This window comes from Triturus cristatus, chromosome 12 (genome assembly GCF_964204655.1).
Source record: "Triturus cristatus chromosome 12, aTriCri1.1, whole genome shotgun sequence".
NCBI lineage: Eukaryota > Metazoa > Chordata > Amphibia > Caudata > Salamandridae > Triturus > Triturus cristatus.
Genome location: NC_140595.1, coordinates 202,391,514 through 202,416,904, shown reverse-complemented (window position 1 = coordinate 202,416,904; position 25,391 = coordinate 202,391,514). Strand labels below are relative to the sequence as shown.

The 25,391-nt window shown below is 45.9% G+C and overlaps 1 protein-coding gene across 1 annotated transcript in view; it reads right to left on the bottom strand.

The window, feature by feature from the left end:
• Nucleotides 1-17: 17 nt before the first annotated feature.
• The window catches only part of EXOSC6 (exosome component 6), a 43,780-nt gene continuing 18,406 nt past the window's right edge, over nt 18-25,391 (bottom strand). Inside the window, exon 2 of the mRNA XM_085640014.1 lies at nt 18-2,957. Coding sequence (XP_085496140.1) covers nt 2,796-2,957 — 162 coding nt within the window. The 3' untranslated portion in view covers nt 18-2,795. The remainder of the gene's footprint in view (nt 2,958-25,391) is intronic.

Here is a 25,391-nt window from a genome sequence, read left to right as displayed (position 1 = left end):
TGACTGGCAAAAAGCGGTGAGAAAAATATCAATTTATTGAAAATAACACAATAAAATTGATGAAGTCAACAAGTCGCAAGCTGGAGCAGATACTGCACTCAAACATTTAATAATTTAGAGGGGCTTCAATGGAGCGATATGACATACACCAGGAAGTATTGCATACCCGCATCGGACTATCAAAATATGCGAAGCTTGATTTCATACAAAACACATTTCAGAAATTACCAATAAAACAATGTAGTCTCCCTTTGAAAAGTAGGAAAAACATTAAGGGTAATTCATTTTTTTCAAAAAGGTAGAGGATCTTCCCTGTAAATAGTAAATACATGGTTAGAGGCCTTCCCTGATCAAGCTAAAAGGGTCACAAAATCAATCACCCCAAGATTATTACTGAAGTAAGTCATGGTGCCAATTTAATCATGTGTAACTGCCCTGATGTAGATATGAAGGGAATATGTCTCCCTCAAACCATATGGGCGAAGGGATTCGTTTTCACGTGCTTCCAAATAGCACCATGGGCAGAGAATTAAACATCTTTCGACATGAGAGAATTTGATTTCCACCATCACTCTTGCAGCTCGTGCAAATTAGGTGAAATTCTGGAAAGACTATAACTATTCAGGCTAAGGCTCAAGATTCGGGCTAGCAAGATCAGAAATAATTTTACTGAGCTGACATGTTGCTTGATTGTTCTAATACTCTAATGCAGAGCAGAATTATGCAGATGTTTAAAAGTCCAGATCAAGTACTTTATCACCTACCGTACAGCAAATTTAACTCCGCAAAGAAAATCAGGTTATTAAGGTTGGCAACACCAATGGTGGGTGTGCAAAAAAAAAAATATGTTTTCCCACTCAAATTCACCTCACTCAGAACTACTAAGGTCACTAACTTTTCTACTCTAATCAATGTGCTCAACACGAGGGTATATAGTCTAAACTTGTGTGGGTTGTGTTTTTAGTGATTATGTGTGACCACATATGATAGTGAAGATGTGGGTATCTGCGTGGGTGACATGGAGTGAGAATGAAAACTGCTTTATTGCTCTAATGTGACTGTATATTTGTGTGTACAGATATTTGGAGGTGTGTGTGGGGGTATAATGTGGCGCTGCAAAAAGAAAAGTGGGAGGTAAATTATGTCTGATGTGTTGATATATGAATGTGTCAGTCTACATGACTCATCCTTATGACCTAAATAACCCAAACTCAATTCTACTGGAGAAAGGGGTGGTTGTGTGTGTGTGTAGTCTTTCAATATAATGTGTAGTAGTATAGAAAGACAGCCAACTTATTTTGAAATACGTGAAGGACTTAAGAGTGTGTTTGTGCTATTTTGGTATGGTGTGTGGGTGTGTGTATGTATGTGTGATCTACGTGCAAAAGAAAAAAAGCTATTTTTACTTATGTGGTGACTTTGCTCAATATAGATGGGGTGAAGGATATGTGTTGAGTATCTTCTCAAAATTCAAAGGCCGACTGGTGGTGGTATGCTAACTTTTTAGCAGCAGAAACTTACTACTTGAAATAGCACGAAACAAGTAAAAGCACATCACCCTACAAAAAGAGGGCCCATGGGAATGCTATCCGATTGTGTTATCTGTTTGTGCTGGATAATTTTAGTCAATAATTCTTTTCATGTACACAAGGGTGTTTGTCTGACTATGCAGGAGGATGTCAGAGCAAAGGTGCAGGAGGACAGTTGGGGAGGAAAGGGGTGTGTGTGTGTCTCTCTCAAATCCGTCAAGGCAGAAAGTGAACTACTTGTTTTAAGTATATGTGGTACTAGTGTAAAAGAGGTGTAGGTATGCCAATCAAGGAAAAGCGTACTCAATTTGTATTATCGATAAGACTGTAGGCATATAAGTTTGTGATCTTAGTAGGTGACCAAACTAGGTATGTGTCTTTGCATATATTTCTTTCACAAGTGTAAGTGCATAGTTTCCCTGACAAACTCTCCAACCAGCGATCTACAGGATCAATCATTTACAGCAACAGAAAACCAGATCCGGTATGTTCAGGATCTTGTATATGTTTAAAAAACAAGAGAAACAGTGAAACATAAGATAGAAAAACATCATTCGGCCACTGACTGAGTTAACACGTATTGATGGGAACCCAAAAGCTTCCTTCCTATAACAGGACCTTAGTAAAGTGTTCAAGGACACTAGTGCTCTCCTGTACAACCATTCGGATGACTATCAGGGAGTACGTTTGAGGTTATGCCATGTGCAAAGTGAAATCAGCACTATGAAATCATCATATTATGAAGTGATGTCATCATATTCACAGGCTTCCATAATTCAAGGAAGCTGGAATTATCCCAGCAGTATATTATCCAGCTACCAATTTACACATTAAAGTGAGTATTTTTCCTTCAAGTGTCTGTACATATCAAATTGTTTGTAAAGCTTGCTGTGGCATTAAAGATCAATAAAGGGTGATTACGTGAACTAGAACTTCAAGCTTGGACACCCGTGGCAACTTAAAGCACAGGAGAACACTCCTTATCAAGAATAGGAGTGTGACGTTTACATGGAACTCCTCGGACTACTTAGTTCAAAAATATTCTTTAGTTACAAGTCTGCCAAACGTAGGGACATGAAGCCTCAAACAGTGTATCTAGTAAGGAAAGATGACCTCACACCGGTGTCCTTGCCACAACTGAGTTGAACATGTGGTCCCTTGAAGCAGGGAGAACTTGGATCTTTAACCACTTAACAGAGTATAGCAGTCTATTGCTGGTTAAGAATGAATCCAACAAGGGGATCAATTGGGTGCCAATATCCTCAGTTAAGCAGAGCCAGGATCTGGAGTAGAAAGTTTCTTTTTGGTGGCACGTATCAGGCACTCCTGTAACACTGGGTAGAGCTTCTGGCAGCCTTCTATGCCGAGACGCACCGCCTGTGAAGAGGAATCTTCTTCCCACTCTCCACTGCACAGGAGCCCAGTCACCTGGTCAAAAACATTTAGAAAAAGATACAAGTTTAAAACTGAAACATTGGTGCCCAGAATGCAGAGGTTCAGAGAACATACATAATTCCAAAATGCTCACTGTGATGGATATGTATTACTACGACTTTCACATTCCACTGTAGAAGAAATTAGAGAATATTTTGTGAACATCTAAAAAATGTAAGGCAAGGCATTATCTAGTTTGAGTTCGTTACACATACTTTTTACAGGCAAGTGCTAACTCTGGAGGGTAAACCAGGCACAGGTCCAGCAGTGGTAGGCTTATTCTAGGCTTGCCAGCTAGTCCGCATGCTTATGCAATCCATGAGGAGATGAGACTCTCCTTTGTTAAGGACTAGGTATATTTGACCCCTCCTACTCTTACAGTGCTCAATATGGTCAAATCTGCATGCCACTTTTAACAAGGAACTCATTGAGGAATGTCTATCTTGTGATTCTGAACTTCGAATTCAAGGTCTTCTTTATACTAAAACAGACCAGCACTAAGTTAGGTAGACCATCAATCTTTTTAAACCCAGGAGTCTACATTTTAAAGACAGATGCTGGGTTAGAAGAAATGTTTTGGCAGAGGGAAATGGAGGCTGTGTGGTTTCTGAAATCAATCAACTGTGAACACTTCATGATACGAGCCAACATGGGTACGGAGCAGTTTTGGACTGGGTGCTCTATCTGGGAACGGATTTTAACAACAAGATTTAGGTTGGGGGGTAGCCTTGTGATGAGTACTCCGGCCCCGATGGGGATACGAAATCTGCTAAATAAATTTCTGGAGTTCTGTGTCCACAGAGGTTTGGATTTAAATGCTGCTAAAACGAAGTTCATGGTCTTTGGTAAGAATGTTAATAAGAACTGGTCTGTAATGGCCGGGAAAGACTGTTCGGAACAGGTCTTTAGCTTTGATTATTTGGGGGTGAACCCTGTCGGATACATTTAGGTGAGTCCATCAAGTAAACAAAGATCACATAGATCAAAGGCCATTCTAAGTTTCCAGAAGAACACATTCACGTTCCATTTCTCCAGCCCTAAAAGCCAATCGAGCGAAGGTCCAAAAGGGTGGTCTTGTATGGCGCAGAAGTTTGGGGTTACACGGATACCACGAGGATTGCAGTGACGAGAACGCATTTGCTAGATCATTGCTTGCGATCCCCGTAGGGAACCCCCCCGCATCCCGCTTTACTTTGATATGGGGATGAAAAGAGTATCTGATCTGGCGCACTTAAAACCGCTATTATTTTCGATCCGTATCAGGACAACTCCGGAATAAGTGGAATATAGAGAATTCCTGAGGGATGTAAAGGATATGGAACATGCTTTTAGGTACCCTGATAAATGTTTGATTAAACTGTGGGACTCGCCCAAATCACTTTGTAAGGTGGGCAAGCAAGTCTTAAAATCGACCTACTGGTCACTAGTGAGGCAAGCAATTGTTAATAATGGGTAAAAGGCCTGCGGCCCAATTAATGAACAGAGAATCAGGGAGCAAACAAAAAACCCTCCTGCTGCTACTTAAGTAAAAAGCGTAACGTTACTCCATTTTCTTGACGCGGTTTGCTTTCACCAACAGTTTTGTCTGAACATGTCAGGGCGCTGACTTCACCACCCCTAAATCACACAGGGAGACATGTTAAACTCCAATGGAAAATAGGGAAGGGACGCAGCCCAGAATAACAGAGGCTCCATGGGTGCCTGGCCTTACAGCTCAGCGTCATATGGAGGACGTCAGAGGCTTCCCCACTCATTATCAGATAAAAAGGAAAGATAAAACGTGTGGCTCTTCTTCCTGTGGCCGTTACGTAAACTGCTCACAGTGAAGATTGGTATTTGTGGATGCGGTGCGCTTTAAGGATGCTGCATGAGGCAACTATGCAGGTAATGGTAATGGAGCGCTTAAGTGAAAAAATAACTTTAGACGAATATTTAAATGAACTTGACCTGCGCCAAAACTTTCCATTCTGGAAGTTCTGCTGTAGTTAGCACTGCTGTAACCAAATGTTTACTGCCCGCAATGAACATTCCATTAGGTCGTAACATGATTTAGGCACTGAGGGAGAGTGGTGTAAGGTGTTTTTGTTTACCATTGGGTTATGAAGGGGTTGAGTTATGTTTATTACACTGATTGCATTGACATATGATCTCATTAGAGCATGTATTTTTGTATGAATATTGTTGTATTGGAGTATGGAAGACTAATGGAGGGTGTATTTTATTTTAATCTGAACAGCTTCCCATGACGAAGGGTTAAAATGGGCCCGAAATGCATTGGGATACTTTTTTTATATTAGCATGACAAAGGACCACCGGCAACCTCAACAGAGGGAACTGAGGCCTCCGGGACCAATCCGGAGCCACCAGGACCACCGAGGCCCAATACAGCTTGATCTTCAGCAGGACTCGCGGAATTAAATCAGTCGGGGGGAAAAGCATACATCAGGCCCTCCCTCCCACCGGAAAGACAGGGCATCCAACCTCCAAACCGCGTCAGACCGAACCAGAGAACAAAACCGCTCCCTCAAGGTGTTCCCCTGGGTCGCAAACAGGTCCACCCGCGGGACCCCGAACCGGGCCATCAGGTAAACAAACACCTCCTGCCAAACACCTCCTGCGTCAGGCACATGTGGGACAGGGAGGAAAACACCCTGCTCAGGCGATCCGCCTCCGAGTTCAAAACCCCCAGCAAATGTAAAGCCCTCAGAGATAACAAGTGCGACTCGGCCCACTGGCAGATCTGCTGAGCCAACAAGTTGAGGGAAGCCTCCTTTGCACTCCCCTGGCGGTTGACATAACACATCACCACCGTGTTGTCCAACAGCACCATCACATATCTCTGGAGGACCCAAGTCAGAAAATGAGTCAATGCCAACTGAACCACCTTCAACTCCCTCCAATTCAAAGACATTTCCACCTCCAGCACAGACCAAAGTCCCTACACCGACTCCTGTGCACCAGTCGAGAACCTAGTGCTACATGGGTAAAGCGCGACCACACCCATTCAAGCAACAGCGACACAAACCCCCACACAGCAGCCCCAAAAATCCCCCCCCCCCCACCCTCCAGGTATAGAGAGACCGAGCCCTTCCATTTTACGGCAAAACAGAAACCGCCAGCGGCTCCAACAACAGGCAGCCATCACAACGAGCGGGAACTTTTCATCCGCCCTCCACAAAATCAACTCACCAAACTGCCAAAGGAACCGCGGGTTCCACGAGGCATAGTCTGCCATATTCACAAAAAGTATTCAGAGTCACCCACAAACAACAGAGGGGAAACATGGTCTCGATTATGAAGCGAGAACCGAGACCCCGCAGAAGACCTCCGAGAAGTAGCCTATCTGCCACGCCCCCCGGCGCACCTAGAAAGGCATGCCATGCTCAACACACCTCCCCTCTCTCCCCAGGTGTTCCGGTTAGAGCAGGGAACAAACCCGGAAGAGGGGAAGCCGCAGTAGGGACCACCACTACCCCACACCAGGTAGTCCGGATCACCCAAACCCTCAGTCCCGCTAAAGCAGGGACTCAAACTTACCCTGACAGGCACGTAGGGGAACCAACAGCCGCAAAAGCAGACCGCCTCACACTCACCTCTTGGAGGCCCAGCCGGCACCCCCCACGACAAAGTCTTGCCTGGAACAGTAATCCGCAGAAAAAAACAACAGGATGATGATAGTGGGGTCATGTTTTATATGCCTCAGGGTGTGGGAGTGGCCTGAAGGGAAGGGATGGGCTTAGAGTTTTGCTTGGGAGTTTCTGGTGGGAGGAGCTATGCTTATGTGGTTTGGACAGGGAGGACTGACTAGGAGGTAATCTGTGCATAAGCACAACATACACAGTCTGCATGTTACATAGTAACCCAAGCACAGCCCACGGTGGTGTGAAGACCTGAGCCCAGCCCGTGCACAGGTGAGAGGGGCTGCGCACAGGTGAGAGGGGCTGCGCACGGGCAAGAGTGGGCGAATTGAGCCTTGTCCTTCCATGGAGAGCTGGCCAGGATCTGAGGTGGGTGGCTCTGGGAGGAGCACCTGAAGGTCATGAGAACTCGGCGACGCGATGACCGTACCGCCTGATGAGCCGAGGCAACTGAGGGACCGAGCCCGCTCCCAATTAACACCCCGGGGCTGGGCCTGTGATAATTGCCCCGCGTCGGCCGAAAGAGGAGAAGCCAGACTTCCCTGCTGCTCTCCGGAGGGGCTGAAGAAGAAGGACTTACCAGGCAGCTCTTGAAGAGACAAGAGCTGACTCCCCTATCTGTCCCGCTGCATCGCCTACCCTGCTGCGCCTGTGAGACGAGCACAGTCAGCTGAGCATAAGCAGTGGTGGCGCAGGGACCTGAGCCCAACCTGTGCTCAGATGAGGCGGGCTGTGCACGGGCGAGAGCGTGTGGCTCGAGCATCGTTCTCCCGGGGGGAGCGAGGAGTGAATCCAGACAATGCTGTCCTCAGTAAAACACCTGGGACTCTAGAGAGGACTTGGCGGTAGTGGATCTGCGACCCCAGCGTCCAACGGCTAAAGCGGACCTGGGATCGAAGAACCAGGGACGTGGCCCCCCCCCGGGGCATACAGGGCTGGGATGCGGCATTGCAATCGAATGCGGGCGAGCTGCAAGGGATGCCCAGGCACCGACCTATGTTCAGAGCGCACAGGAAGATGAATCACAGGCGCACCACACCGTAATAGAAACAGGAACGATGCAGACTGAAGGGGCATGGAGACCACCCTCCACACAGAATTCACAGAGGCTGTTGTGAAGGGCACCAAATAAGAGCCTGGTGGAGCGGAGTAAAGACCCAGAGGCCACCCGCAGGAGAGAGGGACTACAGATGCATAGACACTGGTGGCCTGGGTGGGCCCTCTTCTCTGGCTCCCCAAACACCCCCCCAGTTAGCCCCGAAATTAAGAGGTTATCCTGCGCCTCACGCAGGTGCAGAACCTGGAGATAGCAGAGATACCTGGAGGATAGGAGTAGTGGAATGTGCTCGCCCCGATTCCCTGGGTAAGCTAGAATGCCTTTGGGAGGCAGACTTGGAGGCTGAGAAATCCGTATGGAGTGTTGTGGGGTGGGCAAGACAGCCACGGATGACCCTACAAGCCATGAGGAGGAGAAGAGGAATACTTTAAGCTGCTTATAAGGGGAAAATGAGAGCTAAAAGAAGCTCTCCCACCCATCCTAGATAAAGGCACCATCATGCCCAGAACTCAGTGACGTGGGAGCGTAATAGAACCAGTCGCAGAAAACCGGATTTGGATTCTGAGAGGCCACCAAAGGGACAGGACAGTGTAAATGTAAAGACCAACCGCATGCTAGGGAGGGATAAGCTGGACTTTGCCAAGCAAAGGGGAGACACAGTGATGTGAGGCAGCGGTGGTAGAGGCGACAAAGTAGGTGGCAGTGACAGACAAAGGTGGACAAGCGAGGGGGGCCACCAACATAGAATGGACACCACGGGGGCCTGAGACCCCTCACCACCGCTCGCACAGGAGGCCTCTTCCAGGCATTAGAGATTAACTGCCCTCCCAATCCCTAAGTCAAACACATAATATCTGCCTACATACTGCACACGGGAAATCTGGCGACGAGTGGGAACTCAACTAGGAGGACTGCTCCCACCATTCAAACAATGGCAAGAGATAAAGAGCCCATAACCCAAAAGCAGGGTAAAATGGACAAGTACACCAAAGTACCCTCAGGCTCCCGGGACAATGCGACCATCCTCCAAGCGATACACGCCTCCAGAGAAACCACTGAAGGAAAAATGGCCGAAATAGGGTCAGAAGTGTCCCTTCTCCGTCAAGACATGTAGAATATTTCTGACAGGGTAACGCAAACTGAAAATCGCATTTCGGAAGTGAAAGACATGAGACGCAAACAAAAGTCGTCAGAAGCCTTCAAGCAACCATGGGAGAGGTAGCATGGAAAGTAGACGATGCTGAAAATAGGGCCAGCAGAAATAATCTTCGCTTTATTGGATTTGCGGAAGGAGCAGAGGGCCCAGACCCTGTGACTTTCTTAATGAAATGACAGCACGAATCCTTCCCAGCGGCAAAATTCTCAGCCTGTTTTATAACTGAACAAGCTCAAAGAATGCCCAGCATGAAACTGCGGTCTGGTGCTCCGCCATGGCCACGCATCACACGGTTCCTAAACTTCCAGGATCGGGACACAATCCTCAGAGTCACGCCGGGTAGGTGAACTTAAATTGGCTAATGCAAAGATAATGATTTTCCCTGATTACATGACAGAACTCCAGAAGATGAGAAGAACATTTGACTAAGAGCACTGCAAATACAGTATAGGTTTCTCTTCCCTGCCAAGCTAAAAATCATCTTCCAGGGCAAGTCCCATTTCTTCCAATCACCAGAAGAAGCATGGGCTTGAATAGAGGAGCGCCCTCCTCCGAGGTACGGGGCAGGGACGCCACCCGGAGATGCAATAATACAATCAGAAGCCAAACCGCAGACGGTTAAAAAGAGGCACCTACTCACAAGAGGACGCAAGACTCGATGGGGACCCCCTGGAGGAGAACACCGTGAATGTCAGATAAACAAGTACATTCGGAGTCGTCGGAAGACTCCACACAGGCCCTAGCCAGTAAAAAATAACTCCAGTCAACGAGGAGACGCACCCACACGGAGCCCTCGGATAAGGAGTATCTTGCTGATACAGACGGTGACCATCCACTACTTAGGAACATTAACCAGATGGAAGACTGGACTGGGGCACCTCAACGAGCAACCAACAGAGCATACCAGCAGCAAGACAATAGTGGCGATGAAGATTAAAACATGGGCTGGGCTGATGGCAGACGAACTACAGCACTGTCAAGGAGGTCCCCCAGATATTATTGGGCTCAGTGCTCCTGAGCACAAAGACTTATTTGAAGCTTATATCCTTTATAGCTTGATTAGCACTTAGTGGGTCGGGGGGGGGGGGGGGGGGTGGAGACTACAGACCTCTCAAACTATACCTGTGCCAGGTTGTCACGTTGACAGTTTAAGGGATGGGCGTAGGAAGTGGGAGAGTGGGGTGGGAGGGATAGGTTGAGGGGTCAAAAGTTATATTGTAATGTTTGTGCACACGTTACCCATACAGCCAGCAGTAGGAGTGTCGGGTGTTACAGGCAGGGACAGAGGAAAAGGGATCAACAGATAGTTCCTTCCTGGACTACAACAGGGTAAATACAAGACACATACACACAACAGGTGAGGAAACGTACACAGCACTGAAACTGAACATCAATGGGTTGAGTAGCAAAATTAAGAGAGGACTGGTATCCAAGTATGTGGAGATACTCAAACCTGACAGTTTTCCTGCAGGAAACCCACTTGATGGGGACACATTGTGCTTTTATAGGGAGGGGATCATACATAACGCTAGCGTATGCTGGGTTTTGCTCCGGGGCTCGAGGAGTTACAATATTGATCAAGAAACCCCCCCCCCCCCCCTTCTGCACTACTAGAACCTGGTTAGACTCAAATAGAATCTTTGTTGCTGTCCAGGGGACCTGTGGACGACCTAAACTAATGCAGATTAGTGTCTATGAATCGCCAAGACTGCAATCTCAAACCCTAGATGCAATCACAAAGATATGACTAGAATCGGGCCCCTCCATGCATCTAATCGGCAGAGACTTCAACGACGTAATAGACCCCAATCTTGAACGCCCACACAGAACACAGCTGGAATCTGTGTTCCCACCCCACTGGCTGACTATGTAGCTTCGTTAGGGCGGACTGACCTGTGACGGAAACAACACCCACTACACTAGCTACTCTTACTCCGCGGGGCCAAAGGAGTTTTCTCCAGACTCCATTATTTCTTCGCCGCAGCAGGGGAGATGCGAGCTGTGGACAAAGTAGAGTACCTAGCAAGGGCAATCTCAGACCACTCACAACTATGGCTAACGGTTGGAGGAGTGGGGCATTACTCAAAGATCGGATTGCAGACTAAATGCTTGGGAGCTCCAGGACAAAAAGGTACGGGGAGCGATAAGGACAGAGGCTGGACTATATTTGCGAGTAAATGAGGGCTTGGTGGCCTCGGCCACCACCCTCTAGGAAGCCTACAAGACAGTAATCCGAGGTAGAGTGCATGATGTCATAGCACGAGAGCGAAGGGAGGAAATTAGCCAAATAGAGGCATTGGAGCGTAAACTCTACGAACTCGAGAGCAGCATTACCACAGCCACTGAGGCCAGGCAGGTACGGCAAATAGCAATCACCAGTAGGGAACCTCGAGCATTGACTGAGCGTGAAGTATAGACTCAAAGTCAGGCCACACATTACCGACTCTAGAAGTCAGGAGACAGGGCAGGGAGGCTCCTGGCTGGGCAGAAGGGTAAGAGGGAGGCAAGCTGGGTGGCTCAGATCCAGGAGGCAGAAGAGCTACATGTTACGGCACACACAATAATGGGTGCATTTGAACTGTTCTACAGGGAAGTATACGATGCTAGACCATTAGCAGATGAATCCCAGATAGCAAAATACCTTGGTAACATTGATACCCCCACCCTGACACAGGAAGGAGCAGAAACTTTAAAGGCTGAAATTACTCTGGCAGAAGAAATGGACGCTATTAACAGACAAAACCAAGGGAAAACCCCATGACAAAATGCTAATCTGTTAAGCTCCCACCTCTTAAATATGTTTCAAGCAGCACAAGAGGAGGGATCGCTCCCACCGGATCAGTGCTAAGCTAAAGTAGCCAGGTAACACCCTGGAGAATTGTGGATCCTATTGCCCTATCGCTCAATCTCACTACTGAACACAAACTAAAATTCTGGCCTCTGTTCCAGCAGCAAGACTTAACAGTGATCAAATCTCGTATTCACCGTGATTAACCAGGCTTTATGTCAGGCCGTGCCACACGGTTCAACCATCGTAGATTGGCCAACTGGCTAGATACTGTCAACACTAGGCCCACCCCACATGTGTTCCTGTCCTTGGAAGCGGGGAAGGCCTCTGACACGGTTCACTGGCCCTTCATGCGACAAGTCCTAGTGAAGTTTGGGTTTGGCAGGGAATTTAAGACCTGGGCGGAATTACTATACACTAACCCTAGAGTGAGGGTCAATGGGATGAAATCAGCAGACATATCCATTAAAAGAGGAACCAGACAAGGCTACCTTTTGTCTCCCCTACTCTTTGCATTAGTTCTGGAGCCGCTGACCTGCCTGGTCAGAGCCCACCCAGATCTCAGGGGATTTCAAGACATAGGGAAACATCTTACGGATGAACAGATATCGCTCTACGCAGATGACGTTCTGCTGTACATCACAAATCCCGGCACTACATTACCCTTGACACTCCAGCTTTTTAAGAGGTTCGGTAAATACGCGGGGTATAATATAAACTGGAAAAAAATAAAGCCTTTACCCTGTGGGAAGGTCGATGGATGCACATTTAATACTGGGACACCTGCACATCACAGAAGGGTGCTTTAAATACTTGGGATCGTATATCTCCGTAAACTAAACTGAATGTCTCAATCAAAACATCAAACGGGTTCTAACAGAATTCTGAGAAGACGTGACCAGGTGGAGACAAGTCCCCCTAACGCTGCTGGGAAGAGCAGCCATGTATAAAACTTCCCAAACTACAATACATACTCCAAAGCACGTTCCACAGTTTCCCGGAACTAATTTTCAAGACAGTCAATGACGAACTCCGCATACTATTATGGGACGGAGGGCACCCCAGAGTAGCGCTACAAAATTTGCAGCATAACCAATATAATGGGGGAAATCGGTCTGCCAGACATACAAGGTATTATTATCGAGCCGCTCATCTAACGGTGATCAATGAATGTGGTCATGCCGCGGGAGACCAATCCACGTATGCATCTGTATGGGGGTGCAGGAGCTAAAGATATACTGCCAGCCAATCAAAGGACAATTGAGGCCTGGAAGGGGGCAGAGCGACAGATGAGATAGAATAAAAAATGAACTAGAGCCACACCACTATCGGAGGGTAAGAGGATGCCAGAGCTAGCGAAGCTGCAGGGCTTCAGGGAGTGGAACACGGTCGGGATCACAACATTAGGCAAAATACTGAAGGATGGGGACTTAACTTTTTAGGCTCTCCAAACTGAATACTAATTGACGCAAACCCAACGCTATAAATACCTGCAACTACGACATGCCTAGAGGGCCCAAAAAATTTACACTACAGACATACCTGAATATGCGCTGCTTGAAGGCAGACTACTACAAGAAGAAATACCCTCAAAAGCGGTCTCCTGGACATATAAAACTTTAATCAATAACATCCCCGACAAAATGTCCGCTCTCAGGTCCAAATGGGAGGAAACCACTGGTTAGGTAGAGGATATCGAGTGGGAGGGAGCACTGATGCACCCTAGATAGGTAGCAATTAAGCTCCGACTAAGGTTGGTCAAATTTATAGTCCTGCACAGAGTATACTATGATAGAGTGCGGCTTCTTGCTATGGGTAGGGCAGAAACACCTAACTGCATGCGATGTGAACCCATCCAAGGCACCTATATACACACTGTATGGGAATGTCAGCAGATACAATGCTACTGGTCACGAATAGTGAAGGAACTCAATGACATACTAGAGGCAAAGATACCTATGGGTCCTAAATATGTATTATTGGGCACCACAACAGATATTGTCCTCCCTAGATACAAACTCCTGCTGAGTAACTTAGGATTGATAGTCACGAAAAGGGATATTGCTCAACACTAGGGGCTGAGGGCTTGTCCACTCTGGCGGAATGGCGCGCCACTATGGATTTGTACATGGGCGCTGAAAAAAACCACATACACAGCCAGAGGAGCTCCCTATAGCTTCACCAAAATATGGCAACCATGGCTGAGATATTACAATCCAGAGATTGAGAGATCTGGACTGGATAATGCACAACACACAATTCAAAAGTAGTATGCAATGAATGGTTTTCTCACCCACTGGGAATATGGAGCTGGGGAGGGCCATGACCAATCCAGAGAGAGGGAGGCGAGTGGTAATGGAGGATGGATCTCCTGAATGTAATCTGTGTATCCCTGACAGTAACTACGGACTGTAATATTGTTGAATCCACTGTATATAATGCTCACTTGCTGATGTTTAAAATAAAAATACAAATATTTATGTCTAAAAAATGCTATGGCTGGCACGCTATATTTTTGAAATTCAAAGATAAAAGTGCAGGGGTAATTTTAGTCGCAGATGAAAACAGTAACCCAAGCAGAAATCAGAGACATGGCGGGTGTCAAATCCAATTTGTGAGGCCATGGGCAGGAAGGGTTACTGGGCCAAAGTCGCAGAGGCTGGGGTTGTTTGCCTGTACTGTGCAGGGCATCTCCTGAAATGGCTTTGCAAACTGGACCATGGTATAGGTATGTTCCCACAATTTCATGAAGCTTCTATTTATAGGTACATACATTATTTGAGGCAAATACAAAAACAAACAGAACTACCACTGTCTGCAGAATACTCATTAGAATGAGAGCCCTTCTGTCACCAAACCATAATTGTATGTTAGGGGCTGGTAGAGAACCAAAGCCCCTCTTGTCTGCCCCCGGCATTGCTACACTTCCCTTGAGTAGTTATTGGTGCATAACAAACTGTTTTAATTGGAAGGGACCATGAAAACGAGATCAACAACAATACTTTATTTTGGGACGAAGCCCATAAAACAATATAAAAACACTACAAAAGCAACCTTAAACTCCATCTTTATTAAAAAAAATGAATTAGCATAACAGATTATAAAAAGGGAAAAGAAAAAAACATTTCCAATCAGATTGTTAGTGTTGTAGAATAGTCATATACAAGACCTGTGTTGCCACATGTCATGGAGAAATTGTGTTAAAGACACCACTGCATATGATTTTTGTAAGACTAGGGTGGACCTTTCTGTCCGCACTCCCGCAGATCTGACTAGGTGCCTGAGCCAGAGTGCCTTAAGGGAGGTGAAGGGGGAACAACAACAAAAATGTATAATAAAAAAGAAAGAAAGTGTGCCTCATCCTTAACGGCTGTGGACCAAGCCAGACAGTGTTTAGTACTAGCTAGAGCTCACCAGTGGCTCGGATAGTTCAAAGGAAGGATTCAGTATCTTAGTTTGAGGTAGAGGATCTTGCCGATACTCAAGGGATTGATTCTAGACATTTTCATAGTTGTGCATGGATTTCCTGAATTTAAAACTCATAGTTACAGACCAGTTTGTAGATCGCATTTTCAATGATTCGCAGAAATGGGTCTCATAGCTGCAATGGATTGTGTTTGCGGCCTCACAGGGATGTGGAATTCCTATAGCCCGACGCCCGGGACATATTGTTTGGGGTCAAGGGCAACAAGTTTTCATATGCATTTTGTCCTTGGGACAAGTAGGCCCAACCCCCTACATCATAAACCTTTTGACTGCCAGTTTACAGTAGCACATTATGGATCAGAGAAAGGCATTGCCTGAAGTTAAGGAAATATTTGTGTCCATGTATGAACGCTGTTCAAACTTGTATTTATGGTTCATTAATGCAAAACCTTTATTAGGGCGAGCGATCTAAGTACATGTTGTAAGCTCAGACTGTACTACTGACAGTGGTTCCAGTATAAAAATCTGTACACACGTTTTCAATGTGTAGCAATATGAGGCTATGTAGACTGCTCCCAGAATGCTCTCCGATTAGATGCAAGATTAAAGATTTGCTTTCAAAATAAAATGTTCACAAAAAAATGCTAAAACATTTCGCTAAACTACTGTAACATTTAACGTTTTTTGCAGCATCATTTTGCAGCATCGTTTAGTAAAATGTGTATGCTAGTATTTCCAAAAAATATTCAGCACGGAAAATTAGTGTAACCAGTTTTATAAGATTATGGGAAACAAAGATAAACACGGATTGGTAAAGCCAATATGTCTGAAATTGTTGGTCATTCTTTTGGTTTTGTCAATGCGTGACTTGTTTTGGCATGTTTTTTGTAAAACCTTATTGGTGTGGGGGCTGCCGGGCCCTCATTATTATAACAAACATTGGCAAAAGCAAAAATTGTTTGGTCTCAAAAAGCATACATTGCTACAGTTGTTCCTGGTACTGAACAAAACAACTGTGTTGATTATGCTCCTTGTGAAAGAACAGAATGCTGTCACTCACAGTGAAGCTAGCCGATAGACAGAGAGAGAGACAGAATTTTAATAAACACAAAAGGTCAAGGTTAACGCCAGACCGAATTAGGGGTCCAATTATTAAATAAAGTCTCAAAAGTGCACTCATGACCTTGCATTAAGTGCAGATATACGACTTTCGTGAATTCACAAGACTTTACAGAAGTAGGCCAAGAAATAGTAGTCCTAGAAAATATTTGTTGAACTGCATTTTAGCATGGGCAAATATGCAGATTTGCTCATGCGAGAATCTGAGTGTTCGCCAGTTCACTTTCCCTCCAAACTATTTTCTCCCAACCCTTGAAGATGTTTCAGGTTGGTCATTGTGAGGAGTAAATTTGCAACCTTTCGTAGTATGGGAAAATATTAGAGAAGAGTTGGTGAAAATCATTAAAACATGCAAGTTAATAGGTTTGCACAGACTCAAAAGGGCATTCCAACTCTGGAACTGTTGCGTACTATTACCTTCAACGCCAGTATGTAAATCTGCGGAAACGTGGCACCATAAGGGAATTGCTAGTATTCAAACCCTACTATGAAAGGAGCCCAGGCCAAATCAGAGAGGCTATTTATGAACTCTTATATAATGAGATTGCTGCCATAATATGTCACCGCATTACATGGCACAAAAGGGACAAGTAGATTTTGTTACAGGACAAGTAGATTTATGAAGCAACTTGCCCTATGGACAAGTAGATAATTTATTAAATTCCACACCCCTCTGCCTCAGCTGAGAGATTGGGTAGAGCTCCACAATTCGTACTGATGCAATGAGGATAGCTCAATGTGAATGTGCCTGAACCAACTCAAAGACCCATACCTGACCAAGGATAGAACTTCCTGCAGGGCATCCCTAAATATCTTTAACTCTGGGGTGCAACATAGCCACACACATTGTATAACAGAAGTCTCAGCCTGGCCATTGACCCAGTATACATTGGGCCACGGTTGAATAGCATGGACATAGTTTGTGTGCTAAGGGGCAAATTCAGCAGTAGTTCGAAGAATCGTAGCTTGCAGCCCAATAGGTTGGGTATGTTGGAAAAACTCCACGGTTCTGCAACATACAGAGTTGCGCTTTGACCTTGTGCTTTGTACACCTCCAAAGCCAAATACATCAAGAGGACACCCTGGTTACAGGAAAAATAAAGACTGGTCCCGGCTTGCTAGGCCATCAGATTTCTTAAGTATATTAGATGCTGCCTACAACTCACATCATGAGAGAAGTTTTTTTTTTTTTTTTATAAAAAACAAACTTTATTGAATTTGAGATAAAGTTCCAGTCAGTATTGATACATTGTGTGGTACGTTGATCAGGATCATAATTCTTCAATTCCCTATGCCCCTTACGCAGTGGTGGGGAAAAGACAGCAATGATCATTCCCAGTCTCATACAACTCCCCCCCCCATGCCCTGGTAAATCCCTGAGCAAACGTCCAGCAGTATCCAATTTGAAGCTTTCATATGTGTCCTTGTTCTGGATTGAAGACCCTTAACCCAAAACAACAGCCCCCCCCTCCCTCCCCACTCCTCAGGCGTGTCATTGGCAGAGAAGGCCCAACTTGTAAGACCCATTTCCTTCAACGGAGGTCGTGCATTACACCAGAGGTACTTCTATCAAACCTCACATATAGTACCAACTGCATCTCGCTACTGCTGTCAGGCAAGGCAGGTAACTGATCTAATCTACTTCCTCTGGGGGCGCTTCTAGTGCGCCCTCATCATCATCATCTGGGGCCTTGAGTGCCACAACTAAAGCTTCCCATGCTCTGGCTGCATCTAAAGTTTTTTCACTCCCAATTCTTTGAGCGATTTGTAATCTGGTTATTCCCTCACACTCTGCCCACTTAATGAATTTCCTCTTCCACCTGGCTATACTTGGACCATGTTTTGCTTTCCAGTGCATGGTAATGTCCCTTTTGACTAGGAGCAGACCCAAGTCTATAAATTTGCTCCTGACTATTTTTGGACGTGTGCGGGAACCAGTGCAACAAGCAATATTTAAGTGATGCCACAGTGTCCCAGTCAGTGACTACAGCCAATATCGCAGTCACCTCTTCACAGAAAGTGCTCAATAGTGGGCAGTCCCAAAACATGTGCTTGAAATCCACATTGTCTGAATTACACCAGGGGTAAGCCGCAGTATTGGTCACAAAGTATTTATTAATTTTCTCCGGAGTTAGGTGTGCCCTGTGTAATATGTAAAAGTGTAACAGTTGGAATCTCGCATTTCTGGTGCTTTTCCAAGTCCTCTCCACCAGCTCACACCTTTCTGCTTTCTCTGGGATATCTTCTCCCAGGTCCGCCTCCCATTTTTGATGCAACCCCGATAGGGGGGATAAAGTTTTCCTTGTGATGTGCCTGTACAAACAGGTGACCGCCTTAAATGTACCTGCCGCCATCACTATGTATTGGCACCCCAACGACGTTGGTGGTTCAGCGAGTCCTCTTCCCCAGTGCTTTCGTATGGCCGCAGTGAGGGCGGAGTGCAAGAGAAAATCCACCCCAGGTAAGTCGTATAGGTCCCGCAGATCATCAAATGGGATCAGCGCACCCTCTTCATACAAGTCTCCCATCGCAACCAATCCCTGGTCCATCCAAGTCATCAGTCTCTGCCAACTAAACCCGTGCGGTAAGGCATCGCACATAAGTAACGGGATTTCTGGAGCATATGGGCAACCATTCTTGGCTCGCCGCAGGTATCTGTGCCAGCAGTGTCTAGCTGTGTCCAATTCCATGGGAAGGGCCCTGATCGTGAGCCGTAAAGTAAGTCGGGGTTGGAGCTTCAGAGTCATAAAGCCGTCGCTCCCGTCCTCAGCTCCTCATTAACGCCCGCTACCCACTTTGTGAGTCATTGGAGCTGTGCCAACAAGTAGTAGACCTCAAAGCCAGGCACTGCCCATCGCCCTTCCGCTCTCGGTCTCATTAGAACATTAAGTGCCACAACCCGGCTGCCTGTCCCCCCCTAAAAAACCCATAACCATTGACCTAAGTTGGACGAAGCAGTGTGGCGGTATCCAAATTGGTAGAGTGCCAAAGAAATACAACAGTCTCGGTACGGTCATGATTTTAAGTAAGGCTACTCTGCCTGCTACCGATAGTGGCAAAGTGCTCCAAAAGTCAAAATTACTTTTTGTGCTCCTTCTAGCCCTTCCTATGTTGCCCTCTAGGAGATCTCCTAGTGTGGTATATTTGTGTGCCCAGGTACGTGAGGCATCTATCTTCCCATCGCACACCCTCATTTTCTTGTGGTCCTACTCTGCAGTCCTTTGTCAGGAATAGGCAAGATTTTGACCAGCTCACTTTAAATCCCACTACTGCGCCCAGGACCTGAAGTAAGTCCTTCGCTCCCCTAAGTGCCTTATCCGAGTCCGCCAGGAACATCAGAAGGTTGTCCGCGTACAACGCAATGTGATGTGTTAGCCCATCAACTTCAAGGCCTCGATAATGGTGCCCTGTGCGGGCTCGGGCAGCAAGTGGCTCGACCCCAAGGGCGAATAGCAGGGGGAAGAGCGGACACCCCTGTCTCGTCCCCCTCCCCACCCCACAGGCATCTGATATCAGGTTCCCCGTTCTTACCTGAGCAGTGGAGCCGGAGTATAGGAGCGAAGTCCAGTCCACAAACGTATCTCCCAGTCTAAACCGCTGCATCATATGAAACAAATATTGCCATTCTAGGCTATCAAATGCCTTTTCTATGTCCACTGCAAAGATCGTCGCTAAGTCCTTCTCATAAGTGTCTGCCCCCGGCACCCGTAGTAGATTCCTAACGTTGATCGCTGTATTTCTGGTGGAGATAAACCCTGATTGGTCCCTGTGGATCAGTGCAGTCATATGTGGAAGTAATCGAGCAGCGAGTATACGGCTGAGGATTTTGTAGTCCAGATTAAGCATGGAAAGTTGCCAATATGCCATTTTGTCCCCATGGCTGTACCCCCGGTTTAAGCAGGGGTATGATAATTGTCTCTCTGGTTGTGACAGGCAGATGTCCCAATTGTTTTTCCGCATTATATAAATTGTAGCAATTTGGGGGCTGATAGATCAATATATTTGAGGTAGAGTTCAATTGGTAGGCCATTGGTTCCTGGGGTTTTGTTTCTTGCCATGCTTTTAATGGCCCCTCTCACTTCCCCAATTTCCACATCCCTCCCCAATGTGTCTGTTAACTCTTCATCGAAAGTTGGTAGGTCCAGGTCTTGCAGGAATCTGTCTATGTCGTCTTCTGCTAGAATCCCCCTGCTCTTATACAATTCAGTGTATTAGTCTGGGAACAAGTAATTTATGCCTTGCTGATCATATCTCACTTCTTCATTACGATCCCTAAGCTCTAATATGGTCGTGCCTCTCCTAGCCGGATTGGTCAGCCAGGCCAGTAGGGCTCCCGATTTGTCCCTCTCGGAATGGGCCCTCGTCAAATATTTCTTATAGTCAAAGCAGCGAAGACGCTCAACCTGTACTGCTACTGCTTCTCTAGCCTCTAATAGTTCTCTCTGTTTATCTGCGTTCTCTGGCCTTTCCTGTTCTAATTCCCTAAGGCGCTGGTCTGCTCTCTGCACATCTTGGAGTAGGACCCTCCGAGTACCCACCATTTCTGATGTACAGCGGCCCCTGATGACTGTGTTAAATACATCCCACTCTACCAGTGAGTCCGTGGCTGTATTCGCATTTTCGTGGAAGTATTGGTCAATAGCCATGCCTATCAGACTATGAAACACCTGGTCCTCAAGGGCCTCCGGTGTCAACCTCCACGTAGGTATTCTGGACCGCGCATGGGTCCAATTTAGAGAAACCAAATCTGGGTTATGATCAAAGATCGTCCGAGTGCGGTATTCGCTATTGCGTATTCCCTGATGCACATCAGGGGAACACAGGATTGTATCCAAGCGCACATGCAGTTCATGGAGTGTGGAAAAGAAGGAATAGTCCCGAGTATCGGGATGCTGGGCTCTCCAAGAGTCCATCAACCCCCATTTCTGCTGCCAGTTCCGCCGTACTTCTGCTATTCTATGGGTGGGTGCACCAGGAAGCTGGGAGTGAGAGCAGTAAAGGGCAAAATCCAGTATGCAATTAAAGTCACCCCCCCCAAAATAACCGAACCTGTGAGTACAGGGGCCAGCCTCCTAGAGAGGTGTGAGAAAAAATTTAATTGGTCTGTGTTTGGTGCATAGATACTGCCCAGTACTATATCCCTGCCATCTAGCCTGCCGGAGATCATGAGAGAAGTTTATGCCCAGATATGAAAAATAGAATATCTGTTCAAGGGGAGAGGGAGTTATTCTTAATGCCCTTGTATGGATGAAACATCACTGACTTAGTTTGGGCAGAATGGATTAAAATACCCCTGAAAGAAGAGATATTTCATGAATGGTTTAATATGTTCTGGAGATCAGTGGGGTTTTTTAAGACCAAGATAGCGTAGTTGGCAAACCAAAGTGCTGCTGTCTTGGTCATGCCCAGGGCTGGAGCAACACATACACAGGATATGACCTACCCGTCTACTCCATTGATGTATAGTACAAATAATGTAGGAGCAAGGAAACTACCCTATAGGAACCCCCCTTTGGACTGGAAATGGTTTCACCAGCAGTGCCCCGTCGTATCTTTGCAAAATCCCCTTCATACAAGCTATTTAATAGAGTTAGGATACCAGATGGGATACCAAGGTCACAGAGTAGCCCAAAATAAAATGGTGAGGGACATGGTTGAAGGCATAGCGCACGTCAACAAATACTACATATAGCAGTTGCTTTTTTTCCAGGACAGCTAAGGTCAGTGGGAGATCGAACCTAAATGCTTGATTTGTTGGGCCCATTTTCTTCCTGAAGTCAGCCTAGCAGTTGGATAAGATCTTATTCTCTGCCCAGCGCTCAGTTCCCAAGAGCTGAACGCATGAGAGTACTTTTTTGGATGTTATCAAGCAAGCTACTGGGGCGGTAGAGGCGGGGTCATGCCCGTCACCTTTCTTGATAATGGGCACAATTTCAGCTTCTAGCCATAAGGCAGGGATTGAGGCTCCTTGTAAAATTGCATTGCAGACGAGGGTAGTATAACGACCCCATAGGATAGGGTCCAATTAGTAGAGAGCAGCTGGAATACCATCAATGCCTGGGGCCTTGCCAGACTTTTGCATGATTATGGTTGCCATCACCTCTTTTAGTGAAAAACAGTTAGGCCATGAGATCTAGCATGTTTACATCTGGAAATAGGTGATTCAGTTGACAGGACTGCCAAAGGACATAAATCAAAGAAATATAAATACCACTGGTTGTCAGTTATATATGGATATGAACAAATGCTTTTTTTTTGTCCAGAAGCTATGATTTTCCTGGTTTGTTGTTCTTTGATCCTTACTGCAACATGCAGTTTATTCCAGTTGGCTCCTCCCCATTCAGATTATTAGGCTCTAATCAAAAATGTATAGTGATGTCTTGTGGCTTTGATCTCTGCATATGACCCAGTCTTAAAAGATTGTGTTAGTCGTCTTTGTCAGTCTGCAAGCTTTGAAGAACCATTGCTCAAATGTGATGGTATAGTTCTAGCGGCCCAGAATTGGCCTAGGTAGTAGTGGCCCTTTAAGGTACTTTGAGGCTGCTGTATTAGTTCATGGTGTGCTGTGGACTAGAAAGGGAGCTTTCTTCTTGGGAGTAAAAAAATCTTGTAAGGCAGTGGATATTAACGATAAGACATATGTGCAATGTGCTTTCATGCCATTTCAGCCTGCAACGGAGCTGCACGGCCTGAGCGCCATTGGAATGTAAAGGTCACGCATTCTATCAGAGAGAGAAAGAGAAAGAGAAAGAGAGAGCGCGCAAAAGAGAGAGAGAGCGCGCAAAAGAGAGAGAGAGCGCGCAAAAGAGAGAGAGAGCGCGCAAAAGAGAGAGAGCGCGCAAAAGAGAGAGAGCGCGCAAAAGAGAGAGCGCGCAAAAGAGAGAGCGCGCAAAAGAGAGAGAGCGCGCGAAAGAGAGAGAGAGCGCGCGAAAGAGAGAGAGAGCGCGCGAAAGAGAGAGAGCGCGCAAAAGAGAGAGAGCGCGCAAAAGAGAGAGAGAGCGCGCGAAAGAGAGAGAGCACGCGAAAGAGAGAGAGCACGCGAAAGAGAGAGAGAGCGCGCGAAAGAGAGAGAGAGCGCGCGAAAGAGAGAGAGAGCGCGCGAAAGAGAGAGAGAGCGCGCGAAAGAGAGAGAGATATATAGATATATTTCAAATTTAAGATACCCATTTTGGATCTCCCATTACAGGCATGCAGGCTATATAATAGTGTCACCGAGGCTAACTGGCACCCTGTTGATATAAGGGAGCTCAGGTTACGTTCCTTTAAGGATATAATTCCCCATGCCTTGTCTTTATTCTCAATCACATTACAGTCAGTAATCTTCATGAGGTTCAAAGGAGGTACTGAAATCTCTTATGAAGATTAACATTAGGTGGCTGCCACATATTAGTTTTGAGATGCAAGCTGTGAGTGCCTGCTCATGGGTCAAATGTGCTTTTGTGAATTCTCCTGTTGGGGCCCTTCTACAATATATATTAAAGAGTGAGACTTGTAATAATTCTGACATTCAACACTTGCTCTTAACTTTCTCCAATCTACAAGTAGTGACCTTAATCTTGCAGTTCAGTGAGGAATGGATCTAAATGAACAGTCTACCCTCGGCCTCCCTTTAGGATTTTTTTTTTTTTTTTTTTACAGCAGAATTATCACAGCAAAAATTGCCAAATTTGTGTGAAGGATTAGAGCCCAAGTTTCCTGGAATACCTATATATAGTGTTTGCCGAGAAACTCACACCAGTCAGTGTCGCCCAGGTTGCACACCAAGCCTGACGCATTCCAGGTTAGACATTTGAGATCAGTGAAATGAAGTACCTTATTTGGGGGGCAATGAGTAATTAGCATATGAAGGTACTATCTGTGCTATGTTGCTAGACAATGTGTTAGGGATCCTGCAATGCTTCGCGTAGTACACTGCAGTATCCAGTCACCCTCAAGGAGCTTAGCACTGACTTTCATTATTTTTCTGTCGTTAAGAATCTTAAATCTTATTCTCATCAAGGGGAAGTTCTGAGCTAGTGCAGACTCAGGGCCTTTGAATGGGTCAGTGTCTTTGGAAGCTGGGCTGGTCTGCCTGCCAGTGCACTGTTATGTTTGTGCAAAGAATGGTTGGAGGATTTACGAAAGAGTGGGTACTTTTCAAGTGGGACTTTTATTACCAATATTCCCAATTTGCATAGTAAAGAGTTTTGGGCCTACAGAGCAGACTGGTCACACAGACTACCCTTGTGGCTTCATTGTGGCTCATGCCCAGTGTGTCTAAAAATGTAATTAACAGAATGTCACAAGATAGAAGGAGCAGCAGATCGGCTCTGGTCAAAATGATATGAGGAACCTCAGAGATGTAAGTGTGGGTCAAGTCAATGCTGTTGACTTTCAATGGACCCAATAGATCTGTGATAGCAGTAGTATGGTAATCAATATCTGTATGTAGCCTGGCAGGGGACAAAATATTTCTATTGTCCTTGAGCTCCCTAGCATGCCCTAGGTGGCCGTAGTCGTTACCACCATGCAGTACCTTATGGGTATCCTTGGGCTTTTTTGTTGGGAGGCCGTGGGGGACAGAGGAGCTAATAGCACCAGAGAGTCTCCCTCATTGCCTGGCATGGTATTTGCAGGGGCAATGATGTGGTTCTGATCTAAATGATAAGTTTGGCTGTTGCAAATGAAACGATGTTATCTTACTAGAGTTTCAATGGGGCCCATTGTGTTTGATTGAGCTACAAATTTAAGATGTATTGCTCCTTTTTTTAGTCTGCATGGCTCCAATTTTTTTATTTTTTTTATTACAGATAAACTGAAAGCCTCTATCCAGGACATTATCTTTGATGCCGGTTGTTAGAGACCTAAGGGCCATAGTCTAACTAGACAGGCCTTGAGAAATCTTCTCGCAGATTTGATCAGTGCAAGCTGTTTTTAGGGTCTAATGGCCCGTTCTGGGGGGTTGACAAAGAACACTTGTTCTGTTCACTCAAAGTGAATGAGCTATAAAGATGCCTTTAAATCTCGTTTTTATCTTGTAACATTTACTCTGCGTTCAGAGACAGAGGTCAAATATCACAGTATGTCTTCCATCAATTTGCTGCTTCTCAAGGTTAGTATTTACTTTTCTTTTTCCGGTTGCCAAGTTAGGAGATTTTGTGAAGTGAACTGTATGACAATTGTGCTGTACAAAGAAGGAAATGAAAGACTGTAGTTTATTTTCCAACACATTTAAAATAGGCTGTAAATGAGCTGTACAAACATT